Consider the following 21,431-nt stretch of genomic DNA (forward strand, 5'->3'; position numbering starts at 1 on the left):
TTTTCAAAATGTTAAGATGAATAAGAAACATAAGAAACTAATTTGCGAGTAAATCCTTGGATTCGTGGGTAAAGCCGAATTCGTGGGTAAAGCTGTAAGTACTATAGTACCGTTTGGGGTTTACGTTTCTTAGGTGCATAAACTATAAGTATGTAAACATAGCATACCCATGGCTTGAATGTATGCTGATTTAGATTTAAAATAAATATTCTCCTTGTTTTTCAAGGTTAGCATCTATTCGGGATATCAAAAGTTTAAACCGTCGTAGATTTTTTTTAAAGCGGTGAACGTATTTATACGATTTACAATATTAAGCGTTTGTCAAACTAAATTCAGTGTCCAAGGTCATTAAATGTTAGATTAAGTTATGGTAATTATATTTGCTGGACTCGTGGATAACATTTCATACGTGGGTAACGTCAAATATGCTTTTGTGGAATTTTATGGGTAAAATGTATTTGTATAAAATAATCACTTGGACCTCAGAATTATAGTACGAAACTTTGTTTCATGATATAGTGATTAATGGCATATTCACTTAATATTTTTCAGAACGATCATTTTATTTTTGATACGCGGGTAACACAATTGTGACCCGGCAGCACAAATGAGCCATAAATTCCCTAAATTGTATTCTGAGTTACGGTGTAAAATGTGTACGAAGGTCGTATTCATCGGTAACTTAAGCTGGCCGACATCTGTCTCATTTTGATAGTCAAAAACTAATCAATAATCCTATTGTTGAAGTGGATAATAAGCTTCTACCTTAGATGGCTATAGAACTTTTAATAGCTCTGGTCTTTGTTTGCTTTTGCTAAATCCTGTTCAAGTGGTTGGTAACCAGGCATTGTATTTTGTACAGGTATGCATAACCAACAATTAACAATGATAGAACTTTTTTAAACCTTGTTGACTTGGGGATTATTTGAAATGACCGCCAATTATGACTGTTCGATATTTATTGCCAGCAATGTGGAAAAGAGACACATGTAAAAACGTAAAAGCTATAATTTTGTTGAAGGAGCAAAGTTTAACAAACCATAACCCCGCTTCTGGATATCGTTTGAAGTCAAATGATATACCATTTTTAAGTTTATGATGTTTATTTTTAAACCAGAAATAAAACAAAAATGACCGGGGGAGGAATTTACGGCTCATTCGCCATGAACGGTCACAATTATTAGCCAAATTGACCTCAAGAGTCCACAAACTTTGGTGGAACTCAATCCTTTTTATTTACATATGATGAGAGATCATGCAAACTTCTAACGGTAATAATTTCATTTTGATTGAAGGACATTCAATGACATATATGGTGCTTTATCTTTGAATTAAGTGGTAACGCCAATTCATTTAAGCCATCATAACTTGTCCCCTGGTATGACTTGCTGGTAAAGGCCTATATGCTCAAAAAGAGCACATTGGACGTGACATGATAATGTTCCATCAATAACGTGATTTCCTTTATTAATGACATTTTAAAGTGGAAAGTTAACATAGAGAGAATTTTGTCCCTCTTTCGCTGGAATTGACCATATACATTGGCATGGTTTTTCTTTGGTGTGAATCCTTTCATGTTTAGTTTTGTCGCCTGCCCTTGAGAATGTCTTTTCCATGTTTAGTCTTGTCACCTGTCAGTGTGAAACTCTTAATACAATATTTACATTGATATGGTTTCTCTTTTTTTGGTGTGAATCCTTTCATGTGCGGTCTTGTTACTTGCCTGTGTGAAAGTCTTTTTACAATATTTACATTGGTATGGTTTTTCTTTTATGTGAGTTCTTTCATGTGAAATCTTGTGACTTGCTTGCCGGAAATTTTTATTACAATATTTACATTGATATGGTTTCTCTTTGGTGTGAATCCTTTCATGTATAGTTTTGTTACCTGTCTGTGAGAATGTCTTTTCACAATATTTACACTGGTATGGTTTCTCTTTAGTGATAATCCTTTCATGTAGAGTCTTCTCTCCTGCCCATGAGACAGTCTTTTCACAATATTTACATTGGTAAGGTTTCTCTTTGGTGTGAATCCTTCCATGTTTAGTCTTGCCACCTGTCAGTGAGAAACTCTTAATACAATATTTACATTGATATGGTTTCTCTTTGGTGTGAATCCTTTCATGTGCGGTCTTGTTACTTGCCTGTGTGAAAGTCTTTTTACAATATTTACATTGGTATGGTTTTTCTTTCATGTGAATTCTTTCATGTGAAATCTTGTGACTTGCCTGTCGGAAACTTTTAATACAATATTTACATTGATATGGTTTCTCTTTGGTGTGAATCCTTTCATGTGCGGTCTTGTTACTTGCCTTTGTGAAAGTCTTTTTACAATATGTACATTGGTATGGTTTTTCTTTTATGTGAATTCTTTCATGTGAAATCTTGTGACTTGCCTGTCGGAAACTTTTAATACAATAGTTACATTGATATGTTTTCTCTTTGGTGTGAATCCTTCCATGTTTAGTCTTGTCACCTGTCAGTAAGAAACTCTTAATACAATATTTAGATTGATATGGTTTCTCCTTGGTATGAACCCTTTCATGTGCGGTCTTGTTACTTGCCTGTGAGACACTTTTTTCAAAATATTTACATTGGTATGGTTTTTCTTTTGTGTGAATCTTCTCATGTGAAATCTTGTGACTTGCTTGTCGGAAACTTTTGCTACTATATTTACATTCATATGGTTTCTCTTTGGTGTGAGTGCTTTCATGTCTAGTCTTGTATAGTGTATTGGAGAAAGTCTTTTCACAATATTTACATTGGCATGGCTTCTTTTTGGTGTGATTCCTTTCATGTACAGTCTTGTAATATGCCTGTGAGAACGCCTTTTCACAATATTTACATTGATATGGTTTCTCTTTGGTGTGAATCCTTTCATGTATAGTCTTGTTACCTGCCTGTGAGAAAGTCTTTTCACAATATTTACATTGGTAAGGTTTCTCTTTGGTGTGAATCCTTTCATGTTTAGTCTTTTCGCTAGGCTTTGAGAACATCTTTTCACAATATTTACATTGGTATGGTTTCTCTTTGGTGTGAATCCTTTCATGTATAGTCTTGCGACCTGCCTGTGAGAATGTCTTTGCACAATACTTACATTTGTATGGTTTCTCTTTGGTGTGAATCCTTTCATGTCTAGTCTTGTGACCTGCCCGTGAGAACATCTTTCCACAATATTTACATTGGTATGGGTTCTCTTTGGTGTGAATCCTTTCATGTATAGTCTTTTCGCTAGGCTTTGAGAACATCTTTTCACAATATTGACATTGGTAAGGTATCTCTTTGGTGTGAATCCTTTCGTGTGTAGTCTTGTTACCTGCCTGTCGGAAACTTTTAATACAATATTTACATTGGTATGGTTTCTCTTTGGTATGAATCCTTTCATGGATAGTCTTGTTACTTGCCTGTGAGAAAGTCTTTTCACAATATTTACATTGGTAAGGTTTCTCGTTGGTGTGAATCCTTTCATGTCTAGTCTTGTCGCTAGGCTGTGAGAACATCTTTTCACAATATTTACATTGGTATGGTTTCTCTTTGGTGTGAGTGCTTTCATGTCTAGTCTTGTATAGTGTATTGGAGAAAGTCTTTTCACAATATTTACATTGGCATGGCTTCTTTTTGGTGTGATTCCTTTCATGTACAGTCTTGTAATATGCCTGTGAGAACGCCTTTTCACAATATTTACATTGATATGGTTTCTCTTTGGTGTGAATCTTTTCATGTCTAGTCTTGTCGCTACGCCGTGAGAACATCTTTCCACAATATTTACATTGGTATGGTTTCTCTTTGGTGTGAATCCTTTCATGTATAGTCTTGTTACCTGCCTGTGAGAAAGTCTTTTCACAATATTTACATTGGTAAGGTTTCTCTTTGGTGTGAATCCTTTCATGTTTAGTCTTTTCGCTAGGCTTTGAGAACATCTTTTCACAATATTTACATTGGTATGGTTTCTCTTTGGTGTGAATCCTTTCATGTATAGTCTTGCGACCTGCCTGTGAGAATGTCTTAGCACAATACTTACATTTGTATGGTTTCTCTTTGGTGTGAATCCTTTCATGTCTAGTCTTGTGACCTGCCCGTGAGAACATCTTTCCACAATATTTACATTGGTATGGTTTCTCTTTGGTGTGAATCCTTTCATGTAGAGTCTTGTTACCTGCCTGTGAGAAAGTCTTTTCACAATATTTACATTGGTAAGGTTTCTCTTTGGTGTGAATCCTTTCATGTATAGTCTTTTCGCTAGGCTTTGAGAACATCTTTTCACAATATTGACATTGGTAAGGTATCTCTTTGGTGTGAATCCTTTCGTGTGTAGTCTTGTTACCTGCCTGTCGGAAACTTTTAATACAATATTTACATTGGTATGGTTTCTCTTTGGTATGAATCCTTTCATGGATAGTCTTGTTACTTGCCTGTGAGAAAGTCTTTTCACAATATTTACATTGGTAAGGTTTCTCGTTGGTGTGAATCCTTTCATGTCTAGTCTTGTGGCTAGGCTGTGAGAACATCTTTTCACAATATTTACATTGGTAAGGTTTCTCTTTGGTGTGAATCCTTTCATGTTTAGTCTTGTCGCTAGGCTGTGAGAACATCTTTTCACAATATTTACATTGGTATGGTTTCTCTTTGGTGTGAATCCTGTCATGTATAGTCTTGCGACCTGCCTGTGAGAATGTCTTTGCACAATACTTACATTTGTATGGTTTCTCTTTGGTGTGAATCCTTCCATGTACAGTCTTGCTACCTGACTGTGAGAAAGTCTTTTCACAATATTGACATTGGTAAGGTATCTCTTTTGTGTGAATCCTTTCATGTATATTCTGTGCTTTTGGACAAGAGAACCTCTTGCTGCAATATTTACATCTGAACGGTTTCAATTTGGTATGAATCCTTTCAGGTATATTCTGCTTGCAGGTGTACCAGTACCTGTGCAACTGCGCTTTACATGTATGTCTTGCAACATGTTTCACATAATATGCGAAATCACTGTAAAATCGTCTGCAGTAGATACATTTGTATGGATGAAAACTATTTGCATAATTTGACTCAAGTTGAACTGTATATGTCCTGCCCTGTAAATGCTGCAATTGGCATCTAGTCTTCATTGCTCTGAAATGAGAAAGAAAATATATTAATCCGTAAAAATTGTTTTAGAATTGCATGGATTAAGCTAGATGAAGCTACATAAAGGTTGGTAACCTTATTGACAACCTCATCTCCCCACCTGACCCCATCAAAATGCAGATTTTGGTATCAGGTGAAAGCTCATATTACCAACTTAGGGAGTGTTCAGAAATACTTTGGTGGGGGGCTGGAAAATATGTAGGGGGATCATAAAATTTTAGGAGTTCGAATAGGGGGGTTAAAAGTTTTGGGGTATGAACAGGGGGGTTAAAAAGTTTTTGGCACGTAAAGGGGGGTGTAAAAATATTTTGTGCGCTGTGCGTGCAAATGTTCCCATATTAAACCAGAACAAAAGTACATTTGATCCAGTGTTGAAAATTGTCGTATATAACTTAATTTTTAGGTTTGTGTCAGCTCTTTATCACTAAAAGCTGCAATCTTTGCTCTTCTTTAGTGTTGACAATTTTTACAATAATGTTTCATGTAGTACAGATTATTAATTTATTATCACTGATATATACAACTAAATCATGTCGCATTACAATTATAGGCGGAGGAAGCTTGGAGAACCGGGGTACACATCCCCTTCCCCTAATTTTTTCCATGGGGACATCCCTAAAAATCCTAATAGAAGAAAAAATAAAGCAATAATTGCCATGTGCAACTTTTTTTAGCACATCAAAAAGCACCATGTTTTGGGCCCAAATAGGGTCAAATTGCAAAATTTTGCTCTTCGCGATCACGCGAACTGGCCCATCAATTTAATAGCAAAGCACACCCGTCCATTTTGGCAGTAGTGTAGACAGGGGCAGAATGGCCCCTGACAAAAAATGAAAGAGAAAAGTGCCCCTCTGACAAAAAATGAAAGAGAAAATCTGGAGGGCAAAGACAACTAGAAGGCTATATATTTGTACACAAATACGGCTATACCCGCATGTTATCGGTGTATCCAAACTTACAGTCCTTATTTGCTGAGGACTTAAAATAAAGAAATTGTAAAAAAGTCGCCCAATTGGGCAGAAAATGTGTAAAAAGTGAAAGTCCAAGTCACAAGCTTTAATTGAATGTAGGTTGCACTGTCGTAGCACTTAAAATAAAAAAATTATAAAAAGTCCCCTCCGAGGGGAGTCGTCTCTCTTGCTCTCCATAGGTTGCTGTTGTCAGTCTCTCTTACTCACAGTGAGGCTATGCAATATGATTAAGGGGAAACTACTCCAGAGGGAGTATGTAAATTAAATGGAACAGCCATTTCAGAGGGAGTATGTAAATTAAACGGAACATCCCTTTTTTGGGATATTTCAGAGGGAGTATGTAAATTAAATGGAACAGCCAATGGGTATGTAATTTAACTGGAACAGCCTTAACGCTTCACGCTGGTATTTTCAATTATGATATAATACGATCTGTCTGTTTAGTCCCACGTGTGTGGGGTGGATGGGTGTGTGGGTGTTAGTAACAATATAATTCTCAGGTGCTATCTGTGTAAAAAATTCTGAGCCCGGAAGCTGCTTTCTTTGATGAGAAACGGCCCGCCCTTTGTTTTAACATTTGGGGCCCTGGGGCCCATAATATTTGACTTATCAGGCCCATGTACATAATTATGTTGAAGTATAATTCTCTAGTGCTATCAGTAGACTCAAGCTGGCCACTGTAGCTACTTTATTTACTGAGTAACGGCCGGCCCTATGTTTTAGCGTTTGGGGCTCTGGGGTCAATATTATGTGATATATGGGGCTCATATGTACATATAACAATGTAATTCTCAGGTGCAATCTGTGTACAAACTCTGAGCCATAAAGCTGCTTTATATGATGAGAAACGGCCGGCCCTTTGTTTTAACATTTGGGGCCCTGGGGCCCAATATATATGACTTATGGGGCTCATGTACATATGTTGAAGTATGATTCTCAAGTGCTATCAGTAGACTCAAGCTGGGCATTGTAGCTGCTTTATTTACTGAGTAACGGCCGGCCCTATGTTTTAGCGTTTGGGGCCCTGGGGCCCATATAATGTGACATATGGGGGTTATATATACATATGACAATATAATACTAAAGACCTATCTGTGTACCAAATCCGAACCCTGTAGCTACTTTATTTGCTGAGAAACGGCCGGCCCTTTGTTTTAACATTTGGGCCCCTGGGGCCCCTAGCCTTGTACATCTGGGGCCAAAATGGGCAAAAGGCACTTCTACAACTTAGGGCCCATACATATGCCACATATGAGCCCTAGTGACCTTGTACTTTTAGAGTTAGGCTTGTCAATCTGTTGCACCATATTTTAACATTTGGGCCCTTGGGGCCCATAATGTATAACATATGGGGCTCTTGTATATTTGTAAATATAGAGTACCCTTAGGGCTATCAGTGTACCAACTCGGGGCCCTGAGGCTGCTTCATTTGATGAGAAACGACATGCTTTGTATTTTCACATTTGGGCCCCTGGGGCCCGTGACCTTTGACCTCTGGGGCCAAGATGGGCAAAAGGCACTTCTACGGGTAGGGCACATACGTGTACCAAATATGGGCCTAAGGGCCTTTGTAGTTTTAGCGCTAGCCTTGACAGAATGATGTGTTTGATGGAGAAGAAGGAGGAGAAGAAACCACAGAATAAGAATATACCCGTCCATGCTTCGCATGCGGGTATAAGGAGCAAGGAGCCCCTTTTCCATATAAATTCAACCCGATCATGGGCCAAAATATTGAAGATAGTGTAAAATACAAAATGTTTGCACGCTGTGTGCGCACATTGTCACAATAAAGGCATTTTCATCCCATCATGGGCAAAATACACAATTTTTGCACGCGTTTTGCCCCAATAAAGCCTTTTTTTGGAAGCTCAAATACATGTATAGTCTCTCTAAAAAACAAAACCGGCAAACTGCAAATTGCAATTTCTTTTTTCGTCTGTTTTTTGGCTAAAATAGTCTTGTTTTTGCGCGCTTCCTCGCAACAAAAAGTCCCAGTAAATATAGGTGTACATCCCGGGGGATGGCCCATACAATCATTCCCCAATGTGGACGCCTGTATGTATGTTACTGACCAAATTAAACTCATAATATTTAGCCATTTTAGCCCCCAAAGTACAAATTTAATCCACTTTTGAATAAAATTTCATTTGTTTAGCTTCCAAATGGCAAAAATTTTAGCGCGCTTCATTTTGTACCATTCACTTATTCTGTCGTCAAATGGTACTGGATTCATTATACTTTTTCCAACCCCATCCCCCCATGTCAAAAAGAAATCTACGCCACTGCCAGTAAAACCAGAACAAAATATACTCATCCCCGACCCTCCTAAATTGTAATGCTTCCGTCGCCACTGATTCCAATCATAAATGTATGGTTTATTAATACTGGGTTGCATAAACATACTTGCCAAAATCGCTTGCCCCCCCCCCCACTTTCGGTCTGCCAAAAAATCTTTGCCTCCCCAAGACAAATTATGGGGATTCCAATTTGCAAACTTACAGATTCTTAAAGAAACATGTTGTGAGCGTTGCGAGCAGGAAAATTTGCATATTTAATCGTTTCCATAATGTATGCCTTTTTAGAGCATCTTATTTTAAAGGCGCACCATGAATGTGTGCCAAAAATCTCTTTCCCCCCCTCTCGGCTTACCAAAAATTGCCCCCCCAATTTTACCATCCCACCAGGGTTCATAATTATTGCACAGCCCAATAGTCTTAACTGTGCTATACCACATTTGAGACTAATTTGACAAGTTTTTGGCACTCATATGGAATTTGCACTTGACAAACAGAGGCCACTTGGTTGCTATGTGGGTTGCTTTATTCATTACACCCAATGTTGGGCTCATACTGCTATTGTTGTCAGGTTGGCATGGGAATTTGCTCTATTTGCATACAAGAACTTGAGTTAGTCATGTTACTGCGCTATATTTACATTGGTATGGTTTCTCTTTGGTGTTAATGCTTCCATGTCAGTCTTGCCACCTGTCAGTAAGAAACTCTTAATATTTAATCGTTTCCATAATGTATGCCTTTTTAGAGCGTCTTATTTTAAAGGCGCACCATGAATGTGTGCCAAAAATCTCTTCCCCCCCCCTCTCGGCTTACCAAAAATTGCCCCCCCCAATTTTACCATCCCACCAGGGTTCATAATTATTGCACAGCCCAATAGTCTTAACTGTGCTATACCACATTTGAGACTAATTTGACAAGTTTTTGGCACTCATATGGAATTTGCACTTGACAAACAGAGGCCACTTGGGTGCTATGTGGGTTGCTTTATTCATTACACCCAATGTTGGGCCCATACTGCTATTGTTGTCAGGTTGGCATGGGAATTTGCTCTATTTGCATACAAGAACTTGAGTTAGTCATGTTACTGCGCTATTCTATTCAACTGCATGCATGCACTTAATGAAACCTAGATGTCAAGGCCATGGGATTCATTGACTAAAGGGTTTATCACCCACTGTGCTAAGAATGCATGTGATGACCATGAGAGATAAACAATTTTTAAGTGCCATTTCAAGCAAGCACAGAGCATAATTTATACAAGCATTAAAGCCAGAACTGTCTAAATATGGATACTCTTTCTCTGGTAGAAGTGAATACTTTTTTTCTGGTAGAAGTGACTCTGCCCAATAGTGAAGAAAAGAGGGCCTCATAGCAAAGTCAATATTGTTTATGTCCATAAAAGGTCTGTACGCATGCGTGACCAAAAGAACAAGTAAAAAGGGGTGTTTTACGCGTGTGACACATTTAGGGCAAGCCTTGAAATAAGCAGGCGCGGGGAGCAAATTTGCTCTCGTAAAGCCACCAATTGCTCCTGGTCCTTGTAAAATTCTCATGAACCAGGAGCAATTTTCTAAAATAAATTGCTCCTGGTTACAGTTTTGCACTTGATGCAGTCGTGCTGGTATGCTGTATTGTATATGCAGAAAAGAATTTAATATTTGAAAATTGCTCCTGTTTCTTCAGAAATTGCTCCTGGTTCTTGTAAAATCCCAGTGAACCAGGAGCAATGTTCGAAACAAATTGCTCCTGGTTCCAGTCTGCTTATTTCAAGGCTTGATTTAGGGTCTAAAAACACTGATTTTCAAGAATAAGGGTAGTTCTCTGAAACTGAACAACTTGTTTACGATACCTTTTCAAATTTTTGGTAAATTATGAGTCCAAAAAGGTACATTTCATGCATTTTTACTAGCCAAAAACTCATTAGGTGGTAAATTCTATATTAAATTACCGGTACCTAATATTAAGGGGCTCAATTTGCTGGTAGGGTAAAACTTGTTTCGGGGATGTTTCAAAAACATTTTGGTCATGCATGTGTACATTATCATACTTGAGTGGCCCCCCTGCACACCGACATCGCCTGGCTAATAATTACTTGGTACACCAGAGATATTAAAATCAATACCCGGGATCGATACACGTGAATGTGCTATGCACGATTTTGATATTCAGACGAAAATCTTTGGATACCGGGGTAGAAAATGATGAATAGGCCTATCTCCCGTAAATGATTTCGCCTAAAGAAACCAGATGTGGTTCCTTGCACTTGAATATATGTGTTGAAGAGATATGATAGTTGTTAGCTTGCGTCTTGAGAAAGAAGCTTGCGTCTTGAACTCAAAAACTGACAATAATTCTGATTTTATATGTGCCGAATTATATAGCGCAGTGTATAGGCCAATCGTGGGTAGTCTAAAAGCATATGACCTATGGCGTACCATGCTCGACTCACACACAGCGAGGTCAGTCACCGGGCAATTGTCAGTAGCCTTGGTCAGATGTCCTTCGGCCCATTATGTGTCTCAAAACTATTAAACAGGTCGGAACAAAATGGCCATGCGTGGCGGTGGATTCAACCTACCATGGCGATGACACTGTGCCCTGGGTGTCACAATTTTTTTTATACCAAAAAATGTCCATTGACCAAAACTGACTATTGTTCAGTTTAATGTCCAATGTGATATGTTACACCTGTAGTAGGTGATAATAGTAATATTCAATTCAATGCACCACTTTTTTTTAATGTGTTTGTATAAAATAAAATAGACAAATAAATAGTACTTGACAGCTGAGAAAATATAACCGATGCCTATTATGTCTAGTTTGTCACTAATACTTGTCCAGGGGTACTAGTACCGGGGGGGGGGGGCCCTCCAACTTTGGAGGTGACGTGTATGTAGGGCTGTTAAGACCCCCTTTTTCACCATCACTGTCACCCAAAGACCCCATATTTTTTTGTGAACACATACTCTGTCACCCCGAAGACCCCTTATTTTTTCATTTGATCTGTCGCCCATAGACCCTTACAAGTTCAATTTGAACTGCAACTTTCATTTATCACTGATTTTGCTACTTATTTTGAAAAAAACAAAGAAATTTGAAGCCATTTAGAACTAGAAATTTGTTTCTGTGGCGCTGTTTCGGTTCTCACCCAAAGATTCCATTTAAAAAAAGATCATGTTCTCACCCAATGACCCCATATTTTTTACATTTTACTCTCACCGAATGCCAAAAATCATGCTCTCACCCAATGACCCCATATTTTTTACATTTTGCTCTCACCGAATGCCCCTGGGTGCGAAAGTGCCAGCCCTACACCTATATCCATTTCAAATTGAAGTGCCCCCGGTACTAGTAGTCTTAATTTTATACCAGAGGTGATGGCTATGTCCAATTTTGGCCATTTTGTACCCCACCCAGTCCATCAGCACTAGTGTGAAACATAAAAAGGTACAGAAGTTCAGCAGTTTATTTTGTCGAATTGGCTGCTTTTCGAGCCGATGCCAAAGCAGCACAGTTTTCTTTGTGGAACTTCCAGTATTTCGCCTAGCGCGCCTGACATGTCATACTACAAAATCTTGCAATAAAATATCGGGTGCACTTCTTTAGACCTCCAAGAACTTCTGAAGCTGGAATCTGGTAATCCAAATTGAAACACTGGTTCATCATCTGTCCATCCACTTCCTCATCAATGTCTGAGCAGTCCGAGTCTGTGCAAATAACACACCTCAGCTTAGATTGTTTTGGCTGAGGGTCATGTTCAGAATGGGAAGGTCAAGAACAATGAGGTTGAATTTCAGAATTTCCAGGAGCAGGGACCGGGTTCACAATATTACCGAGTGTATTAGCCTGGTTTCCAGGCACAGTCGAATTACTGGAATGACTGGGACTGCATGATGGATTAACACCAGGGTCTTAGCTAGAAATTTAGGGTTGCCCGTCATTTGAATGAATTTGCCTGTCCTAATTTGACCTTTAAGATATTTACCAGACATCTATAGCCCATTGGGCGTTCAAACAGTTCAAATATGTGCTGATATGGCCTTGTTCTACAAATTGGGTCTACTAAAAAGGGCAAATAGCTTTTCAAAACATACCATTTATGATAGCATCTGTGAAAGGCATTAATTTTGCCCGTCCCAGGAGCAAACTGGCCATCTAAAATGATGGCCAGACCGGTGGCTAGCTAAGACCCTGGTTAACACCCGCGTTAGAGACGACTTCAGAGCTCTTTTTGGATGCAATCCATGCAGCAAGTCTCTGCCCGATCTGTTTCTGGGTTGATGACGATTTCTCATTTCTTATCTTTTTCTTTGATGACGGAACGATTGATTGCACTGGGATGGTATTTGGTTCAGCGCTGCTGGGGTTATTGTCCAAGCTTTGTTCAACATAATCTACCGTGCTATCACAATGCTGTGGCGTTGAGCTGGTTGGTTCCAGTTCATTGGTCACATTGGTACACGTAGGTTGTGTGGCGGGAAATTTTGATCAGCAAATGTCGAGGTAGATCTTGCCTTTTAATATTCTCCTTCAATGTTCACACTGGGGGTTCAAGATTGGTTATATCCAGTACTTGAAGCACTCGTTGCAGTTTATCGCCTATTCCAGAGAAGATTGGTGTCTCCATTTTCTCGGTAAAGCGTAGAATTTACCAAGCAGGAGAATTATTTCAATTAAAGAGACACGTCCGCCATCTTCTTCATCGTCATCATGTAATATGTGTGGGCATGTGCAGTTCCCCTTTCTCAAGCTGGTTGCTATGCGCGCGCTTTGTGCAAAGCAAAGGGGCGTGGAATCCACCTGTCGTGGGGAAGTAGAAATACGTTTATTATGTTTATTAAGAATACGCGAACAGGGCCTACATCCCTTTTGGGTCCGGTTCTTCTTGATCTGGAGAAACACACAATCGAAAGGCGATGAGACAACATTCTTTAGTTAAGACTGTCGATGTACCACTACTTTATTTCTGTGGGCATTCAAGATCGATGTGCAAATCATCTTGGCCCGAGCCTTGTGTTTAATAAGACAAGTTCTCAGTGTTACTTCTTCTGCCTATAGAAATCATGCCATTTTAAGACTTGTTAACACCTACATGGTTAACTGTCAACTCCGACTACCACCTCACTTTTTGGTGACAGTGCTAGCTCACTCCTGGCTCGCTACTGAATAGCAACAGACGACTATAGCTAGCTGTGCACTTGCTTATATACAATGTATTGGCATCTAATTAAAGTTCTTTGCCAAGACCAAAGGAAAAACTTACGTTTTTCTGCTGACAGTTTCGCCAGAAACCTTCTGGCTTTCTCAAAGCGATTGATGTTGTTATTGATCCATCTGCTTGGAGCGGGAATCCCGGCGGATGTTATTGTTTTACGGAAGTACTCCTGTCTCCAACGTTGGTCTTGAGCAGAGGATCAAAGATGTGGCTCAGAAAGAATGTCCCCTCGTCTCTGTTCATGGTGTTGTCTCCTCTCTTGCGAATCCATACTGATTCCTTGACCCATCGTGCCCTGCGGTTTTCTTCCCTATCAAGGATTGATGAACTGTCCCAGTCTATTAAATGGTTAGCCCTTGACACGTGATCTCTAATGGCCGATTTATTAATTTCGATGTTTATTCCTTCCTCTTGGATCGTGTGTATTTAAGTTGGCTAGCTTTCTCCGCTTCCCTTTTGTGTTCATTCATGCGGACACCGAACTGTCTTTTTTTCTCACCAATATATGATTGGGGGCAGTGTTTGCATGGTATTTCATATACACAGTTCGCTGTTTTTTCTTTGCCTTGTTTGTCCTTTGGATGAACGAGCACATTTCTGATGGTGGTGTGGGGTTTCATGGCCGTAGAGACGTTGTGTTTTCTCATAATCCGACTAATCTTTTCAGAGACTCCCGCCACATAAGGAATTACAATGCTACCTTTGCTCTTGTCCGTGTTAGATTTGTCTTTCTTGTTTGGCTTGTTTTTGACCTTGTTCGCTCTTTGTGATTTTACTTTGTCTATGGTCCAGTTAGGGTAACCGCACCCTGCTAGCGCTTTTCTGATATGATTTTCTTCAGCGATCTTGTCGTCTTCCTCTGTGATTATTTTATCACCTCTATCGAGCAGCGTGCGTATAACACCTAATTTTTGATGCAAGGGGTGGTGCGAAGAGTATGACAGATATTGATCCGTGTGGGTCTTTTTTCTATACACAAGTAATTTCACGGTATTGTCCGGCTTTCTGACGATCATAGTGTCCAGGAACGGGATTTTCCCCTCCTGTTCTTCCTCATATGTGAATCTTATGCTCTCCATGGGATCAACTTGGTTTAAATGTTCGGTAAGCCTTTCTGTAGCTCCCTCCTTCACGATTTCAAGAATGTCGTCGACATATCTTTTCCACATGCGTGGCCTACAATCTAAAGGGGCAGTATGGATGGCTTGATTTTCCAGCCACTCCATAAACATATTAACCGCTATCGGGCTTACCGGCGATCCCATTGCTACACCGAATTTCTGTTTGTAAAGAACTTTAATTAGCTGTTTAATCAACAGACCTGATGAACCTCTTCAGTCAATGTATTGGCATGTTTAGGTGAGGGCAGTATACTCAAAGAACACGTGGACTTAGCTACTGGGTATGTCCAGAGGCTAAGGCTAATAATTGTCGACACATCACTTTCCTTCGAATCTGAACTGTGTATGAACTGTCACATTCTGGTATTCTTACAGGGACAATGTTCCCGGATGTCCGACCGAGTGAATCCTCCCTATAGGGGATAGGCCATGGAGTACAGTACACACACAATCATGCATAAATTGGAATCAACTAATAAATTTTGGGAATCTTTTTTTCGTGGATATCTACTGAAAAATGTCATAAAAATAGAATGCTATGATCACGAAATCCTCCTTTTTAACCTTAAAGGGGGGTAACCCTATCGGTTTAGGATATGGATTCTCTTCAAACTTACACACTATGTCAAATATTATCCCCTTTATCAATCTATGTGAGAAAACAGGAACAATTTCAGCATAAATGTGAATAATTAGCATATTAGCAAGCCAATACACTGGTACGCGTGTATTGCATTCTGGTCAGGCATCCCGAAACAACGGCCGAGCGCATGTCCCGGTGGAAACAGGAAGTGTTCGCCTTGGCACTGAAAACCGGCTCGCCTCTGTACACTTTTATACCCTCTATTCATACTGATTAATCTTAAAAATTACATATCACTGCGCTCATTATCATTCTTGACAAGATAGCCCATGCTGTATTTACTTCGCTTAATTATTTCTTTATTTTTAGCATTTTCACATATTTATGATTTTTCTTTGTTTTATTTTTAAACTAATTTTTTAATGGGGGGATCGAGGTGCTCTCATAATTTTTTCATAATCCTTGTATCATGCTTGACAATATAGGTCATGTTTCCTTATTTATTTCGCCTCTTATGTATTTCTTTATTTTTGTTTTTTGTTTTATATCATTATAGCGCCATCTATAGTTTGACATTAGGGGCCTATTTGATGTATTTTTATGGACGAATTGGTACTGGGGTGAAGTCTTCCGAATCTATTCGATTTCATTCTATGACTACCCAAAACTCCCGTGTCATGTAAAATGCGAACAACTGGTAACCTGTAAAAACCGCTGTTTCATGATTTCTCCGGAAATACATCGACTTGGAGCGTCAAATTTCAGGATAGTAATGAGAAAAATAGTATCTATTATGTGATACCAAATCCTCATCAACAATGAAAAAAATCGGGGGGATGATGCTGTCGATCGGGTTACGGACCTTTAAAGGTGAACCTCATTGAAAATAAAGTTATATATCAATGGAAAGCTTATGATATCAGGATATTAAAAATAATTTTTTCCGGGTTTTTTTTGATGGCCAATAAAGCTGAAAAATTAAAAAAATGAATGAATTTTTGGTCTTTTCAAAGGCGCCCAAAAGCACCCAAATCAATCGTCTTTGACCTTGAGAATGCTCGTGACGTAAGCTCAGGGTTCGCAGTCACGTGATCCTTCTCCGAAACATGTAAACAAGACTGCTTCCTGTACTTTGCAAGCTGCCCGGCAAGTCTGATTTTCACAATAAAGCTTGAAATGGGAAGAATCTTCAAGTTGCTGATTCCTTCTATATATTAGAAATAATAGAATTATTGTCAACACGAAAATGTTCCGTAAATTTTTGACAAAATCAGTCAGGCTGGCTGGGTATAACTGGGTAATTGAGTTTGAATTTAAGCTGGGATCAATTCCATGCACAAATGATTGCTGCTACAGTATACCGCTCATGTCATGGACTGAATAAACATGATCGAATAACAAAATGAATAACTAATTAAATAACTTGTTTGTGACATTCCCTATTCTTGATTCATTTTAAAATATCTGATTTTTAAAAATATCGTCTTGTAGTAATCAAAAAATTAATTAAAAAAACCCGCTGATTTCATCAAATCCAGCCCATAAAGGTTTTCATATTTAGCGCATTGCGGTATACATTCTCCCGGTACATTCTTTCCACACAATCACTATTGAAAGAAACAGATACTTTATTATAAAATAAATAATTAGTAGGCCGTTATTTGATGGAATTCTGAAATCTGAATAAAATTAAAATATTGTCACTTGTGTCACGATTCTTTTAATGATACTACAATCAGTGTACTGAAAAAGTGAAACATTCAGGTTTTATGGATTACCGAACACGATGCGTAAATTGCTGCTTTTATGCGGAAGAAATTACAGGCAGCCGCGCCGATCAAGGTGGGCAAAAACAGCGACTCGCTTCGTCTCTCCGGTAGCACAAGTTTGCGCCGTGTTTCAGCAGATTTGATCAATCGTTCCCTTATATTTGGAACATTTACAGGAATAAATTTTGCTGATGAAGTAGCAATAAGTTGGAAATATCAGAATGTGAATATCAAATCAGTCATTTTGTCTGCAAGTACAGGACGTACAGTCGCGGATACGGAACACTCGGCGACTGAGACTCAGTCATAGTCAGTCACTGAGTTCACCCCGCCCCGTATGTATCTACGAGTTCGCCTATACTAGTAGATCATACATGACCGGTTGTAAAGTTAGGAAATAATTAAAAAATCCCGTACATGTACCTTATTCTATTCCTTCATTTTCTCATTGTGATAAGTTCATCTCAACTTGGTGTGACGATCTGAACTGTTATACTAGTATATTATTTTTTGCAATCTGTTTTCATTCCGGTTCTTCGGAGAATCTTCGCTCTTCGTGCTTTACTGTAATATTCCCCGCATATCGTGGATGGCTTGGCCTATCCCAAATCACCCGACCAGCACTTTTCCCATTTTTAATCCACACACTTTATTCAGGAACTTCATTCTTGATTTGATCATGATGTTTCCTTGAAAGCTGGACGGTTCGCACCCTTTCAATTTCGGACCCGTGCACTTTCGCCCCTTTTCTATTTCGCACCGTGCACTTTCGCCCCCCCCCTTTTACCGCTGGGTATTGTGCTGCTGTCATGCTGTTGATTGATGCACGATCGATTGCTTGAACTCCCGCGTAGTATGTTTATAGTACTGGGCCGTCGGGCATGCACTTATTAAGTCATGATAAAACCGGCAAGGAAGGAAAGAAAGGATATTTTAAAACAAAATAGAGGAACAATTTTTTTTCTCAAAATATATTACACGCCAGATATTTTAGCAGCAGGCTTACCCAAAATAATGAAATAATTAGAATTCAATGATAAAAATAGTAATAATAATAAATAGTAATAATAATAAATTTATATTTAATTATTAATTATAATATGTATAAAAACAGGGAAATTTGTTCCAACTGATTTAACCAAAGGATGGATCCAAGTGTCAACAAGCAATGGATAAAATTAAAAACAATGAAAGTATGACACAAAATCCAATGGGGGAGTAACACAAAACATATAAACAAAGTTAATTTAATAATAATAATAATAATAATAATAATAATAATAATAATAATGATAATAATATAAACAAAGTTAATTTAAAAATATAATATGATGATAATAATAATAATATGATAATAATAATAATAATAACAATGATAATAAGGGCTGTGCAATAATTATCCCCCGGGTTAATTTCCTAACGGCCCGACAAAAATTGCTTGCCCCCCCTCGGCCTGCCAAAAATCGCTTTACACCCCCTTGGCCCGCCAAAAATCTTTGCCCCCTTAACACCTTCAAATTTTGGGATCCCATTTTTCAAACCTTCAAACCTGTTTTCCTAAGCATTTTAGAGCGTTTTATTTAAAAGGCGCCACATGAAGTGCCAAAATCACTTGCCCCCCCTCTCGGCTGGCCAAAATTGCTTGCCTTTCCCCCTTTCGGTTCGTCAAAAATTTCTTGCCCCCCTCCCATTTTACCCTCCCAGGGCTCATAATTATTGCACAGCCCCTAATAATAACAATGATGATAATAATAATAACAGTAATAATAACAATAATAGTTATAATAATAAATTGAATATAGCGTTTCTGTGTTTAGTTGCAATTCATAATATTTGTAGCTAAGTTCCAAAATAAATACTTTAATGTGTAAGTGTAAGAAAGAAAGAAGAAAGAAGAAGAAAGAAAGAAAGAAAGAAAGAAAGAAAGAAAGAAAGAAAGAAAGAAAGAAAGAAAGAAAGAAAGAAAGAAAGAAAGAAAGAAAGAAAGAAAGAAAGAGAGAAAGAAAGAAAGAAAGAAAGAAAGAAAGAAAGAAAGAAAGAAAGAAAGAAAGAAAAAAGAAAAAAAAAAGAAAAAGAAAAAGAAACTAAATACAAAGAAATTAACATGAACTGAACAAATCTAATTGATAGAAATAAATTATTATGTGCAGCAACATCTAAGTAAAATAAAATAAAAAATCAAAAACATAATGAATACGAAGCACATTTAATATATTGTAATAATACAGACCTATTAAATTCAATCGAACCGAACATCCCGGGTAAATATACTATTTGCTTTTGTACACGCTGGACTCAGTACCGCAAACACAAACAATCAACACTAAACAGTCAACCAATACTATACACATACAACACCCCACTGTACCGCCGGGAGTTGAAGCGATCGATCGTGCATCATCAATCAAGAGCAGCACATTACCCGCGGTTTAAAAAGGGGGCAAAAGTGCACGGGTGCGAAATTGTTATTCTTATTTTATTGAAGATATTTTTCATGTAAAGTAAGTTGACAATGACTGAGTTCGTGCATTGGCCCGATGCATGCCACAGTAATGCATGGACATTGTGTTTACAATCAAACCCGGAAGTAACTGTGTGTCCCCGTGCTGACGTCATCATCGAAAAGCGCCCAATTTGAACGATTTTGTTTTGTAATTTAGGGGGGTGCCAAAATCCAATTTTTCCATGGAGATTATGTCTATCCTGGTGCGTTAGGCAAATAAAAAATATTCTTTTCTGCTTCCTGGCATCATAAGCTTTCCATTGATATTTAACTTTATTTTCAATGAGGTTCACCTTTAAGCTTACCTGTCATGCCTGTTTGGCACCCGGGTTTGGCATTCAATTTTGAATTGGAATTTGATACGGTTATGCACTCACACAAGTTACGCTGTGACTGACTGTCACTGGACTGTCACTGTGAACCATAAAACCAATATGTAATTTTAATTTACGAAAATATCACAAGTTTTCCGAGAACAACACATAAAAATTCAACCTGGCCATGTGGCAGCGTAAAATAATAAAATTCTAAATTGTGTTACGAGCTGTCTGTTAGGCTGAAATTATGGGCGTACGCCACCAAAGAATAATAATATTTATTTGAATTACTTGCAAAATACAAAGTAACAAAATAACAGTACATTTATACACACTTTACATTTCTTACACATGACTAAAGCAAGTAATTCAGGATGAGTGAATGGGCTAAAAGCCCAAACACAGAAGGGGCCACTCATCCTGCACATGAATAAAAAGATTAAACTTGAAAGTACCAAAAAAAATGTAAAAATATAATATATATAAGCCTATACATAAAATACAGGCATTTGAAAATACATAAGCCAAAACATTAAATACCACAAGATCATTTTTATAAGTAAAAAGATTTACATTCAGACTTAAATACAACAAGATTGTTAACATGATGCAATTCAGAGGGAATTCCATTCCAAAGACGTGGGAGGGAAACAAACATAGAATTAAAGAAAGATGAAGATTTGGCAGATTGGTGCAATAGCCTAGAATTATCTAAAATACTTCTTTGAACCAGTGAACTAAATGAAGGAGGCCCAATCTCATTGATTATTTTAAATCCCAAGACTAATCTTTGACACTTGTAAACATACTCAAGCTCAATCAATTTAAGATCTACAAGCCTTTTAGAATATGACGGACGATCATCAAAATCAACTTCAGGAAAATCTTTGTAGAACAAAGTACGAGTGATTTTCCTCTGGATTTTTTCCACCTATCAATATGATTCCTTTGAAATGGAGACCAGACACAAACACAATAAACAATATGTGGCAAAATGAGAGATTTGTAAAGATTAAGTAAAGCATCAGAAGTCATATTTCTAGTACTAACTATAAAACCGGAGAGCTTAGAAATTTTATTAGCCACAATACCAATATGAGAGTCAAAAGAAAGGTTCTTACTGAAAGTAACTCCAAGCAGGGAGTGATCAACTTCTTTAAGCTCATCACTGCCCATAATATAAGAACTACAGAATTTAGGAGACTTAGATCTAGTCATGTGCATGGTGGAACACTTTGAAGGGTTCAAAGGAAGTTTGATACAAACTGACCATTGAAAAATACTTTCAATGTCCTGCTGAAGAATCTTATGGTCTAAATCACCATAGATAGGACGGACAATTGAATTATCATCAGCGAATTGGAAAAGAGAAGAAGAAACCACATCATTTAAGTCATTAACAAACAGCAGAAACAAAATTGGACCAAGCACAGAGCCTTGAGGAACACCAGAAGTTACATTACACCACTCAGAAACTACTCAGAAAAAGTTTTGAATCCACCTAAGAAGTTGACCCGGGGGGGGGGGCACTCCCT

General features: G+C 38.1%; 2 protein-coding genes across 2 annotated transcripts; both read right to left on the reverse strand.

Moving 5' to 3' along the window:
* Positions 1-1,050: 1,050 nt before the first annotated feature.
* LOC140141119 (uncharacterized) lies at positions 1,051-20,076 on the reverse strand. The gene is made up of 2 exons (XM_072162904.1): positions 19,885-20,076; positions 1,051-5,108 (listed from the first exon to the last, which is right to left on the reverse strand). Exon 2 carries the CDS (start codon positions 5,102-5,104, stop codon positions 1,661-1,663), a length of 3,444 nt encoding a protein of 1,147 aa, XP_072019005.1. The 5' UTR covers positions 5,105-5,108; positions 19,885-20,076; the 3' UTR covers positions 1,051-1,660.
* On the reverse strand, positions 14,002-14,868 carry LOC140140474 (uncharacterized). Its single transcript, XM_072162233.1, has one exon. It carries the CDS (start codon positions 14,866-14,868, stop codon positions 14,002-14,004), a length of 867 nt encoding a protein of 288 aa, XP_072018334.1.
* Positions 20,077-21,431: the final 1,355 nt, after the last annotated feature.

Source organism: Amphiura filiformis, chromosome 19 (assembly GCF_039555335.1).
Source record: "Amphiura filiformis chromosome 19, Afil_fr2py, whole genome shotgun sequence".
In the NCBI taxonomy this organism is placed as follows: Eukaryota; Metazoa; Echinodermata; class Ophiuroidea; order Amphilepidida; family Amphiuridae; genus Amphiura; species Amphiura filiformis.

Bases quoted from the DNA above. Each gene is read 5' to 3' on its own strand.
- LOC140140474 (XM_072162233.1), bottom strand. From the start codon at position 14,868: ATGGGATCGCCGGTAAGCCCGATAGCGGTTAATATGTTTATGGAGTGG.
- LOC140141119 (XM_072162904.1), bottom strand. From the start codon at position 5,104: ATGAAGACTAGATGCCAATTGCAGCATTTACAGGGCAGGACATATACA.